Consider the following 12,030-nt stretch of genomic DNA (forward strand, 5'->3'; position numbering starts at 1 on the left):
GAATGCTGTATGAACAAATTTAGTCTTCCTTGTTTGGAACGCTCGAGTGGTGCTTGTGCATTGCGGACGAATTTGGGGTCGGGCGGTTTCCCTGCGAACTTCAGATCCGCACTTTCCCTGCGAGTTTTCCGATGGAATTTCGATTTGCTCATTTAGGCGAAGGCGAAACCCCCAAATGTTGTTCTCAAGGAAGAGACCCCAAATCCGAGACTTCACGAAATCAGTGGGGCGAGTGGCCCGATTTGGTGTCTCGTCTGTGCAAGTTTCATCCTGAACCCTGCCCCTTCTGCTCGTTCAAATGATTCTGATGTCTGACCTCAGCTTGTCCCTGCGATTTCTCCTTGCTAGAACTAGCAAAGAAGAAGGGCCTGCGGGGAGCCAAGGACGCGAATGGGGAAACCATGCTTCATTTCCCTTCGAGCCAGGGCTGCCGGGTGAGCTGCCGGTTCCTGTTGGAGGAGGCGGGGCTTGATGTCAACTCGGAGTCAAAGACAGGTGCACATTCGCATGCAGCTAGCTGAAATATTGTGCATCCATGGAGGAAGTTCTTCTCCTTTTGTTACTACTGAGATGTTGTGTTCCCCTTGCAGGTGTGGCACCCATGTTCTTCTTCGCCGCACTCCAGGGGAATGTCCAGGTTACGGGGTACTTTCTTGATCACGGCGGTGACCCTGCCATGCCTGACGAGAGGGGCTCCACACCGCTGCACAATGCAGCAGCGGCAGGTGCACTTTCTCATTCCTGGGTTCACTCTCAGCCCCTGAATGACATTGCTTGCACAGCTTTGGCAAAAAGGGAAAAACAAACATTAGTTGCCTACAATTACTGTCTACTGCATATATATACCCCGTGAGTAGGGGTGCTGGGCGGCACCCGATCCGCCCCGCTCCGTAGTCAAAACAGGGTCAGGTCAGTTATAGCAGATTTTCAGGGACGTAGTTCAGCTTGAACTAACTTTTCACTTTTGCGGGCTTAAGCGGGACGCCACCCTGCATCCCTACCGTCGAGGCTTACTGGCTTAGGTTCTGATCATTGATCTATCTGGATATGTACTGCATTTTGTTGTGCCTCCAGGGCACTGCGAGACTGTAAGGCTATTGCTGTCGAAAGGAGTTAATCTGAATCCTATCCATTACCAAGGGACACCATTACACTTGGCTGCTGTGGAGGACCAAGATCAGGTTGTAATGGTTCTGCTGGAGCATGGGGCTGATGTAAGTTGTTTATTTCATGGTTACCTAACTGGACACATATCCATATATATTGGGAATCAAATGCTATAATTTTTTTCATTTGGCGTGAAGATCAAATGGTTTATTCTTGGAGGTGCATCATTGCACTTGGTGGCATGTTAACAATATCCATCTGACTATATGTTCTCAAAATCGTGATTCATTTCCTTTTTCAGCCCAATAAAGCTGTTCATCACGTATTTTCATACCTCATGATGACTGTCTGTGGGAAGTCCTTGAAATGCATGAGGCAACTTATTGAGGTCCAATAGCTTACTGACTTGATGCATTTTCTTATGTTCTTTTTCTATTTGAATGTGTTCTGATTCCTTAAGCTGTTAACCATAACTTGTTGGGTAGAAAATCCAGATTAGTAAACCAGCCTTGTTTTCCTATTGAACTTACTATCATGATTACTGCATAAATCCTACCTCTAAAGATTACCCTACTTTTATTTATAGACTGGTGCCGATGTGAACGCTCGTGATTACTCTGGGCCAACTCCTTTTACGGAGGTTGTTGCTGATGGCTTAACCGACTTTGTCAAGGTCTTGCTAGATGCTGGAGCCAACCCTAACATCCCTAACCAGGTGGCTCTGTTCGTCCCTGTGTTTACTGCTCTAATGCTTTGAGAGTTGTGATCTTGACGCCTCTCTCCCCGCATGTCTGATGCTGAGTTGAATCTAGCTAAAGCCTCTGCGGAGATGAGTGCATTGTACTGATTGTTCATGTGTCAAGTAAATAATTCACAGTAGGTTTATATTCTAGTTGCATCTGTTTTGGTTTGCTTCAGAGTTTGTACTGCATTGACCTAGTCAGACATCCCAAGATTGCAGCTCCAGTGCTAAGTGTCACAACAGGTTTTACATATCTCATCGCAGAATTAGGATACTGGTAGGTCAAAAAATTTTATACAACAGCTTTTACATCTCATCTGAGAAACATGATACTAGTAGGTCCCTAGACTTCCACTTTTGTTGTTTCTCTAAGACCATGATCATACTTAACCACACTGACTATAATTGGAGAGGGAGTACTGTGTCTAGCTTTACTTCAACTTGTTTTCTGTTCATATAACAGTATCTAAGACCGTTACTGTCTGTGGGATGAATTAAGTAATATATCATTTTATCATAAGTTTCTTGATGAATGAAAATATAGTGACATTACTCGCTTTGTTATTTTTGCACTGGATTGTATAGCATCTTATTGTTTGTTTCATGTTATAGCATGGAGCAATACCTATCGAGCTAGCAGCAGATAGTGATCGACACAAGCTTGTTCAAATTCTATTCCCTAGGACAAAACCAATTAAATCTCTGCCAGATTGGAGTGTTGATGGGATAATTAAAACTGGGAATTCTCCAAAAATCAATGCTCCTCCGGTATGTACTCCTGAAGTTTAATGCATGATTGCTTAGTATTTTCTATTTAGACAATAGTAATTTTTTGCCCGTCTTATAGGTTATACCCCGTCCTCCTTCGACGGAGTAAAAAGTCCTCAACAAAGCACACATATTCATGAACTCTGTTTACATGCATAGATAGCTTATACTACATCCTTCTTCAATTGTTTGCCACTTGGACTATGTCGCGGTGCTGCTAGCAAGCTTTTAGGCTAGCTGCTGTTGGGCGTTCTCTGATAGGACAGAAGTTCTGATGTTGTATATTGTATACTAGTGTTAGGGGGCAGCCCTCACCCCTGGGGTCAAGATAGAAGAACTATTCTTCTATTCTTGCTTTATTCCTCATAGGGGGTCCTTTATATGAGTAAAATGCACAGAACCACCGCTTTAGCGTCATAGCTCTCGGAAAACCACCACTTTACAAAATGTGACACTTTCCACCGCACCGAAAATCTGACAGTGGCAAAAAACACTGAACCAAAACTTGATCTCGTTTTGATGTGTCCGATCGCGCGCGGGTTGACAACGGTGACGGCGGCCCGGTCGCTTCAGACAGAGCAGTTAACGGTGCGCCGTCACCGTTGTCGGCCCGCGCGCGATCGGACACGTCAAAACGAGATCAAATTTTGGTTCAGTGTTTTTTGCCACTGTAAAATTTTTGGTGCGGTGCAAAGTGTCACGTTTTGTAAAGTGGTAGTTTTTCGAGAGCTATGACGCTAAAGTGGTGGTTTTATGCATTTTACTCTTTTTATACAGAGGCCTAACAATCCAACAATTCATAGATCTCATCCCTAATTGGCTCAAGGCCCAAGGTAAAGGGTATCTTGCTAATTTAAATGATAGACCACCTAACATACAGATTGGGAACTGCAGTGGTGGGGTCATGTATTTCCGTGTGCAATGCTGTAAAGTATGTTGAGTTTGACATGTCTTGAGCATGTAAAACTATGTATGGGAATGGGATATGCTTCTTCTTTTGTGAAGTTGAGCTATTCTAGTTCTATATCCCAATGACATCACTTTAGTCATTTTGTATACTAGATCATAATTGAGCAATTGACAGCTAGCTACATTTTTAGATTGGTAATGCAGGGTTAGATGTTCCACGAGCTGCAGGCCAAACCATGAAAGCAATTATGGAACTACTGAGAGGTACAGTACTTCTTTTTCTCTTTGTGCTTTTCAAGTACTCCCTCTGTTCCAAAATTTACAGTATATTTAACTTGAGGAGGTTTGCTGTTATATCTGGCTACCTTTTGTGTGAATCCATCCTACATTACAGGGTTGGCGTTTAGTTTCATGTTTTGTAGTTAATCTTGATTGCATTTACTTAATTGTACCAGGCTTCTTCATGCTGTAATCATTGTGCCAGATAGCGAGTCATAGATTGCATAAGACAATGATGAATTGATGATGCATCTTTCTCTGTCGGCCTTTATTTGTGTACTGTTTATTACTACTATGATTACCTAACGCTTCTTTTTAGCATGATAATTTCTTTCCTCTTTTTTGACAGTTTGTACTATGTACCCGTTGCTGGTCTTTTTGCTTGCCATCCTTCTATTATCTACTGGGGTGCATTCCATCAGACATGATACAAGTTTCAGTGAGGGCACTTGTCGATATGACATGATCAGTCTTGCAGTCCTCTCATGCATGCAACCGGACAAGTCATGGAAGTCACCCTCAGTCTCATGCTGCAAAGCACTGATACATGCAATTGACGAGTTGCCGGCTAGCGGTGAGAATGGAAAGTGTTGTTTATGCCGTTTCATGAGGGCAAAGCTTCATTATCCTGAATTGGCAGCAACATATATCTCTTGCCATGGAAAGGACAGAGCTGTTGTTGCAAAATGGTCGTTTCCTGTCGTGGTATGCGGCAAAGGTGTGGTGTTTTTGTCATGCAATTTGCTCAAGACAAATCAGTAGAAAGATTGAATAGGAATAGAAGCTCTATTATACATTTGCAAAGAATTATAACTTTTGTTTTCTTTGTCCACTCAGCTTGTTCACGAAAAGAGATTGCCCCTCCTTGTAAGGAGACCGTCATGGAGAGGCCTCCGTCAAATTCACATGGCAGCAAGATCCTTTTTATCTTGTTTGCAGCTGTCTTCATCATTCTATTGATCTTCATCTTGTACCTCTGGTGGGTCAGGCGGGCTGCCCCAGGGCGACGCGAATCTCTACCGTTAATGTCAATTCAAAAGCAGGCCAGATCATCTCCCGGGAGTGGCGGCCGCCGACAATCCCTTGGGCGGCTGAAGGAGCGTCGGCCATCTGGATAGTGAAGCACTTATTCTTGAAAAAAACCTTAATCGTCAACGGGTTCAGACTTGCTGTTGTCTTCCTGCTAGTGCAGCACATAGCTGTTTTCTCTCTGAAGGCTTGTTTAGGGATCATACTGGTACTTTCTTAACGTGCTGCAAGTGACTGGTTGCATCGTTACATACAGAGCCAAAATATTTTCACAGAATTTTTTTCCTACTGTTAGGTCCATTGTATTGGATTGCTGTTGGCAAAACTTCTAGTGTCAAATGTATAGTATAGTTTGGAAATGTCGTCGTCTCATGCTGATTGTTTCATCGCCATGTCACTGGACAGTTACAGTGTTAGTGAAGTCTGCATGTATAAATTTCTCGTTTGCAAAGTAAAAGGACATCGTAAAGAAGTTACTCCTTCAGATACCTTCTTTCTTTTTTCTGGAAACATTTTTCGTTTGAAACAATATATATGCATGTGAATATGTTTGTTGTCGAGTAGTTCCTTGGGCCTTCTTCCTCTTCCTATGTGATCTCTTTGCTTCAGTGAGTTCATCTTAATGAATGTACTTTCTCCGTTTCAAAATGTTCCAAAATTTAGTGTGTGTGTGTGTGTGTCTATATATATATATATATAGGAAAATTGTTATGTACTCTTGGGAGTACGTACTCTCGCTCCTCATATACCACATAGATGAATCTTTTATAGCTTATTATTATTTTTAATATACTTCATTAATAATTACTAGATACTCTAAAATGGATTTCATGAAAAAAAATCATGTGTGCCTCATATTTTCAAAGGTTTACGTATATACTGATTTGTTTGTACGTGAAAAAGGTATATTGCAAAAAGTAGATCGTAAATGATATTTTTTTTAACAAAACTTGTATTGAGGTATCTTAGAATATTTAATGAAGTATATTGAGAATGATAAGAGGTATAATCAATGCATATACGAGGTATATTGAAGATGGGAGTACATACTTCCAAGAATACAGAAAATGATTATATATATATATATATATATATATATATATATATAGAAAACTTATTAAGAACCCAGGGTGAAGAATAAATAATTCTTCACCCCGATCCATCCAGCGAGCCAGACTCCCTCGGTCCCACCCGGGCCAGAGACCACCGCCAGTCCGCTACCCACCCCACCGAAAGCTACAAACCGTTTCATGGTAGCCCACGAGGCCATGACCCGGTGTCCCCACTCCCCAGTTCCTCAACAGCTCGTGAGTGTTGAGCGGCAGTTTTGACGGTGAATGGCGGGCGGCACCTGGCTTGGTGGTCGGCGGCATGATGCTCAGCGGGTTAGATCGGCGAGAATGGATTCAGACGCGAAGCATTTTGAGCAGGCGCGTGGCCTCGATGTCGGGGCAGCGCAGCAGGTGGTGGTCGCGGCGGCGCTGCAAGTGGTGGTCGCGACCGCACTGCTAGTGGTGGTCACGGCGGCGTTGGTTCGACCACGGTCGCCACGGACTGTAGAAGGACGAGCATCCCGCGCCGCCACCGGTATTTAAGTTCGTGCTCCTCCCTTGCACATGACACAGCGAGCACGCTGCCCTTCTTCTCCTTGCATGCGGCTGCTAGCTCTTCCTCTTACCCCATGTCACCTTTTTCTGCTAGCCCCTTTCCTCCTGCTATATAGCATCTTTATTGATCTGATGATTGCCTCCAAAAATTTCACTGCTTAGGTGTCCTCCGTAATTCCCTTTGGATCTCATTCTGTGCTGCCTCATTTCTTGCACACGAGGTGTTTGTTTTAATGCCTGAATGGGAACTGCTACTGACAATGTGCTCAAAGAAGACTAGTAACAGCGATATATTGATAGGTATGCCATGATTGATTATCTTGTTGTTTGTTTCATCTTTGTACAATTACTGATTTTGGAATCTTATGTTGCATATATATCTGCCATATAGTTTATGATGTCCAATAAGGTTAGCTCTGCATTAGGATGCTTATTACCTCACTAGTCCAGCCAAAGCTAAGCATGTCTGCGTATGAAAAGATCCATCTAGCATCAGTCTCCTTCTCAATGTTCAGTTTACATCCTTAATTTCACGATAATGCTTCTTGTAGTAACCTTGGAGGTGATTTTTTTTTTGGAAAGCCATGATGGATGTTGGGAGTCGTTGCCGAGAGTATGCAGGCATTTATTTCTTTAAATCTACAAAAGCTAACAAACATAAAACAGAAGCTACCAAAGAAAATTCAGTTTAAAGAAAGATGCATCAGTCCACCTTGGTCTTTTATGCTGAGTTCATCAGTCAACTCCTTTATTCTTCCATGTTGCTCGCTTGACACTGTCTTCAAATCTGTAAGCTTATTTATTTTTATTCTGCAAGCTTTCTCTGATTAAACAATATCTCAACATGTTTCTCCAAATTGCGTACTTCCATTCTTGCACCTTCCAGCTCAACAGAAAATTGTTTTGCATAAGATTCAGCTTCCCTTTTCTGAGATGCAATCTCTGATCCGATTGTGCTAATTTGCACATCTTTTTCCTGAAGTTCCTGCTGCAACTAAAGAACAATCTCCTTAGTTCATTTGTGTTGCCTTCTTTTACTATGCCAAGTAGTTTTTACAGACGCACCTAATTGCTCAACTACTGATTTTACATATGGTCATATGAAAATAAATGGTTCTACCCAGCAGAATTGCTCGAGTTATCAGGAGACATTCCAGTCATTCCTTCAATCTCAGAACCATACCGAAGATCATTGCAATCAGTGGGATTCATGATGCTATGTTTCCTATTTTTTTCCTTGGGCTCATTCTGTGACTATTTTTCTATTTGATGGATGTTACTTGCCGTGTGTCGTCGTTCCTTGGTTATTAGATGTGTTTTGCTGCATGAGGAGTTTTGCATCCTGGGTTGCACTTGTTATGTTCTGTTCCGGAGTTCCTGTAAGAGCTGGTACCCAGCAAACTATCGCTTTTGTTAAAGCAGGGATCGAACCTTTTGTCCAAAAAGGTTATCTACATTTTACATTATATGCTTACTTGTGGTTGTATTCTTGTATTTAACACTCTGTAACTGCATTTTGTTAGGAACACTCCATTTTTTCCATTGGTGGGTGGTCATCGATTCGCAGTAGGCCAACTAGTCGTGCAACATCGCTAGTGGTCCTCAGTGTCAGGTTTCGTTGACCGTTGGCTTGCTTATTCATGTGCTTTGCATCTCCTCCCTGCAAGATGGTCAGTAACCAGGTCTTTGCCGATAGAGCTCTCCAGTGTCGCCACCTCCCCATAAATTGGTAGGAGTATATGTCTATTTATCCGCCCAATATGGTTATATTTATTAAAGAAGTTTAGTTATCTGCCCATAAGTCTGAATCTTTATTGACTTGTGGCTTCTTTGCTATGGTTGATTTTTTGTTATTACTAGCATGTTCTAATATGGACTGTCGCCTTGTGTCCCCTTGATAACTGATTGAAACTCCCATCTAAAAATTAGCATGTACGGTCTTATTTGTTATGTTCCTTCAAAAAAAATGTTCAGTACAAATTTCATCATGGATGTAAATTATCTTGTCAAGCTTTGAAGCTCATAATCTTAGAGATTTATGTTTACCTCTTTAGGAGGAGATATCACAAGTTTAAGGTTCCATTTGTTCTTTGACAATTTTCTCATTTTGACCATATTACATAATTCTACTAGTTTCTGTTCACTTTGGTTCACTACTTCATTCAGATTCACATATTACAATCTGTAGAACCTTTATTTTTCAATCCCTTTTTAATGTGATGTTCTAATCCAAATTAATGTTCTGCAGACAAAGGCTACTCAGTACAGTGATAAAGTTCTCTCCTATATCTTGTTCCATGATTTGAATTAATGCAAGCCTTTACCTGATTCATTGGAGAAATTCAGGCCATTAAAATTACATAGCTGCTCATATGTTAACAACCCAAAATGCTCTCTCTTGTGCCTGGTCGTTGTAATGTACTCCTCCGTAAACAAATATAAGAGCGTTTAGATCACTACTTTAGTAATCTAAATGCTCTTATATTAGTTTACAGAGGGAGTACTTGTGTATGTCTGCTTGGACGCTTATTTTTACTATCAAACGGATATATATTAGCAATGAGAACGGCGTCAGTCTTATGTGTTATACCTTTACAACAGCACATCATGCATTCCCCCATTTTGTGATATGAAGTTCAGACCAAAAACTTGTCAGGATTGACTTTAATCTCATCCAAAAATTCGTTCCACATAGCCATAAATGTTCCTGTTAGTTATCAGTGAAAATTTTGGATTATTCCTATACGGCTTTACAGATAATAGCTTTTTCACCTTTATGTTCATGTTTTGAGTTCAAAATTATAATTAACTACAAATACCCGTGAAAATTCCAGTAATTCACAAACGTGTCTAGTACTGGTCATGCAAATTTTGTGATTATTTGGGCAATATGTTTTTGAGATAAGGTTTTGTTTCAGCTGGATGTTCAAATTGAGAGTTCAAAATTAAAAATGTGCTGAAGAAATAAAAAGGATTCCAGCAATTAATAAACGTTCTGGCCAGCAAACAGGTATAATACGAAATAATGTCAGAACAATGATTTTAGAGGTAATGACGTTCCAATATCTTTTGGACTACTAGAGTCATAATGAATAGCAGAACATATATTTCACATTCAAAAATACCTACAATTTTTTAACGCAGCCTTGTCATATTAAAAATTCAGATTGCCTCCTAATGCTGATTTTCTTCTCTTTTTTTTCCTCATCTAAACACGGTGAACATGCAGCCTTATCCAAAGAAATCATGCAATAACTTTATGGCGCAATCTCTCTTGTCCTCCTGGGCTTTTTTAGCGTTTCGGATGGATTCTCTAGGCAGTAATCTTACTTCGCATGCAAACAATCTTACCTCACCTCCCATGGTCCCTTCGTGACCTTGTCCCGTGGTGGCACAGGACCAAGAACGTAACCTTACCACACAAGCAGTTTTCCTTATGGTTTGATGCACGCTGGTTCATGGCTAGGGTGTTATTCCTCACCCAGGGTGACGAATAGCGCGACCCTGAACTTTTAACAGTTCAAAAGTTATCAAAAAATATGAAATAAACATGGGAGCATCTCTCTAATGTAATAAGATGATTCAATGGAGGGATTTCAAAATATGCATCTATGTGTCCTCGGCAAAAATAATAAGCATTTCAGCTCACTGCGACATAAATATATACTGAACTATTTGTTTTTTTGTCCAGGACACATACAGTCATATTTTTTTAATCCCTCCGTTGGATCATGTTACATTATAGGTGTGTTGGTTCAGTATTTTTTTCAGAATTTTTGAGAACTTTTGCACCGTTGAAACCCTTAATTAGTTCTGTGGCAAGCACTTGTAGAAAATCCTACTCCTATATATATATATAACATGAACATCCACAATATACATAATTAATACCATTAGATTCATCACTGAGTATGATTTGTATTTTATTTGTTTACTATTTTAGAGCATCTTCAACAGGCACGCTATCGTAGTCGCGTGTTAAAAAAAACCGTTTTATTGCGCGCGGGGCCGAAACGGGTGCTCCAGCAGCCGCGCAATAACCGCGCGCGCCGTAAACTTGGTTCAGTGCGTGGAGGAAAACGACGTCACACGCTGGACATGGCAATCGGGCGCGCGACTCTCACTAACCGCTAGATCTGAAATCTCCAGGCGCCGCCGCCGCCGCCCGCACCTTCCCCCATTCGCTCCGACGACCTGTCGGCGCTTCCCCCGCCTATCCCGGCACGTCGCCGCTGCTTCCTTCACCTTCTCTCCTCGCAGCCGCCCCTTGAGCGCACCGTTCCTCCAACGAACAGCGCCGAACGGATGTTTGCATCTTGGCGCTCACAAGGTGTTTGACAAAACGCTTGCAAGGTATGTATTGCTTCAACTTTATATTTGTAAAATAAATTTGGTGCTTGTTGTTTGTAGTTTTAAACTAGTTTAAATTCAATATTGTAGATGAGTTCGTCTTACGGTTCTTCCGACGAAGAATTTGATATTCAATAGGAGGAGGACATCGCAATGATCCTAGCTATTCACATAAACAAAAAGCCGAAGCACGGTGGTTCGGTTATCGATCGTCAGAAATTGTGGAGGGATAGGATCGATGCCCAAAACAGATTGATGAGGAACTATTTTACGGAGAATGCCACATACCCCGAGTTCTACTTTTGACGCCGTTTTAGGATGAGCATCGAGTTGTTGAAACGCATTGCGGAGAAACTGGCGAGCTATGATCGGTTTTTTCAGCAAAGGAGGAATGCCGCTGGAGAACTCGGGCATAACACCTAATTTGTTGGAAGAACCGTCCTAAGGCATCGCATGGACAATTCCACGGCCAGAAAAAGGGTTCCACTATAATCCTTGAAGCGGTGGCTGATCAAGAGACTTGGATTTGACATGCTTTTTTCGGAATGCCTGGATCTTTGAATGACATCAATGTTCTTAATTGGTCACCACTCATGAATAAGATTGCAAACAGTGAAACTACACCGGTGGAGTTTGTAGCAAATGGTCATACATACAACTATGGATACTATCTTGCGGATGACATCTACCCAAGGTGGAAAACATTTGTGAAACCGTTGACGACACCGCAAAGTAAGAAAAATCTTGATTTCCACAATGCTTAGGCGGCGGCTAGGAAAGATGTGGAGAGAGCTTTTGAGATTTTGCAAGCCCAATTTACTATTGATAGAGGACCGGCTAGACTTTAGGATCAAAAGATGCTTTGGTACATCATGAACGCTTGTGTGATGCATGATCATCGAGAATGAGCGTAGGTAAGATTTAGACTATTCTCAGTATGAGTTGTTGGGATATCCCGTGCGAGTGCGGAGTAATGTTGCGAGGGTGGCCCGATTTATTGCCTCCTATCATGCTATTCGACGTGCCGAAACACATGATGATCTTCAAAATGATCTAACTGAGAAGTGGTGGGCATGGATTGAGCGACAACATTAGTTTGATGTTGTATGTTTGATGTTGTATTGTTGAACTATTTGTTATATTGAAAGATAAACTATTTATTTGAGTTGTAATAATAATTGAATTATTTATTATTGATTTTGCGTGTGTATTTGTTACGTGAGAAATGTTGTTTGTGCT

General features: G+C 41.4%; 2 protein-coding genes across 4 annotated transcripts in view; both read left to right on the forward strand.

The window, feature by feature from the left end:
* The window catches only part of LOC119299199 (death-associated protein kinase 1-like), a 7,451-nt gene extending 2,231 nt beyond the window's left edge, over positions 1 to 5,220 (forward strand). Inside the window, exons 2-10 of the mRNA XM_037576458.1 lie at positions 322 to 495; positions 591 to 725; positions 1,075 to 1,214; positions 1,409 to 1,495; positions 1,694 to 1,822; positions 2,462 to 2,617; positions 3,718 to 3,790; positions 4,155 to 4,523; positions 4,643 to 5,220. Coding sequence (XP_037432355.1) covers positions 322 to 495; positions 591 to 725; positions 1,075 to 1,214; positions 1,409 to 1,495; positions 1,694 to 1,822; positions 2,462 to 2,617; positions 3,718 to 3,790; positions 4,155 to 4,523; positions 4,643 to 4,923 — 1,544 coding nt within the window. The 3' untranslated portion in view covers positions 4,924 to 5,220. The remainder of the gene's footprint in view (positions 1 to 321; positions 496 to 590; positions 726 to 1,074; positions 1,215 to 1,408; positions 1,496 to 1,693; positions 1,823 to 2,461; positions 2,618 to 3,717; positions 3,791 to 4,154; positions 4,524 to 4,642) is intronic.
* An 836-nt stretch (positions 5,221 to 6,056) lies between these two features.
* LOC119299319 lies at positions 6,057 to 9,028 on the forward strand. 3 transcript variants are annotated; one of them, XR_005146146.1, is made up of 4 exons: positions 6,057 to 6,421; positions 6,604 to 6,741; positions 7,965 to 8,170; positions 8,690 to 9,028. XR_005146146.1 is itself a non-coding variant. In XM_037576555.1 (3 exons), the coding sequence occupies exons 1-3, from the start codon at positions 6,172 to 6,174 to the stop codon at positions 8,009 to 8,011; spliced, it is 435 nt and encodes a 144-aa protein (XP_037432452.1). In that variant the 5' UTR covers positions 6,057 to 6,171; the 3' UTR covers positions 8,012 to 8,369. The 3 variants fall into 3 exon arrangements, 1 of the variants encoding a protein (XP_037432452.1); XR_005146147.1 differs by lacking the exon at positions 8,690 to 9,028 and having other exon boundaries at positions 6,057 to 6,429; positions 7,965 to 8,369; XM_037576555.1 differs by lacking the exon at positions 8,690 to 9,028 and having other exon boundaries at positions 7,965 to 8,369.
* Positions 9,029 to 12,030: the final 3,002 nt, after the last annotated feature.

The sequence above is a fragment of the Triticum dicoccoides genome, chromosome 5A (assembly GCF_002162155.2).
Source record: "Triticum dicoccoides isolate Atlit2015 ecotype Zavitan chromosome 5A, WEW_v2.0, whole genome shotgun sequence".
Lineage (NCBI taxonomy): Eukaryota > Viridiplantae > Streptophyta > Magnoliopsida > Poales > Poaceae > Triticum > Triticum dicoccoides.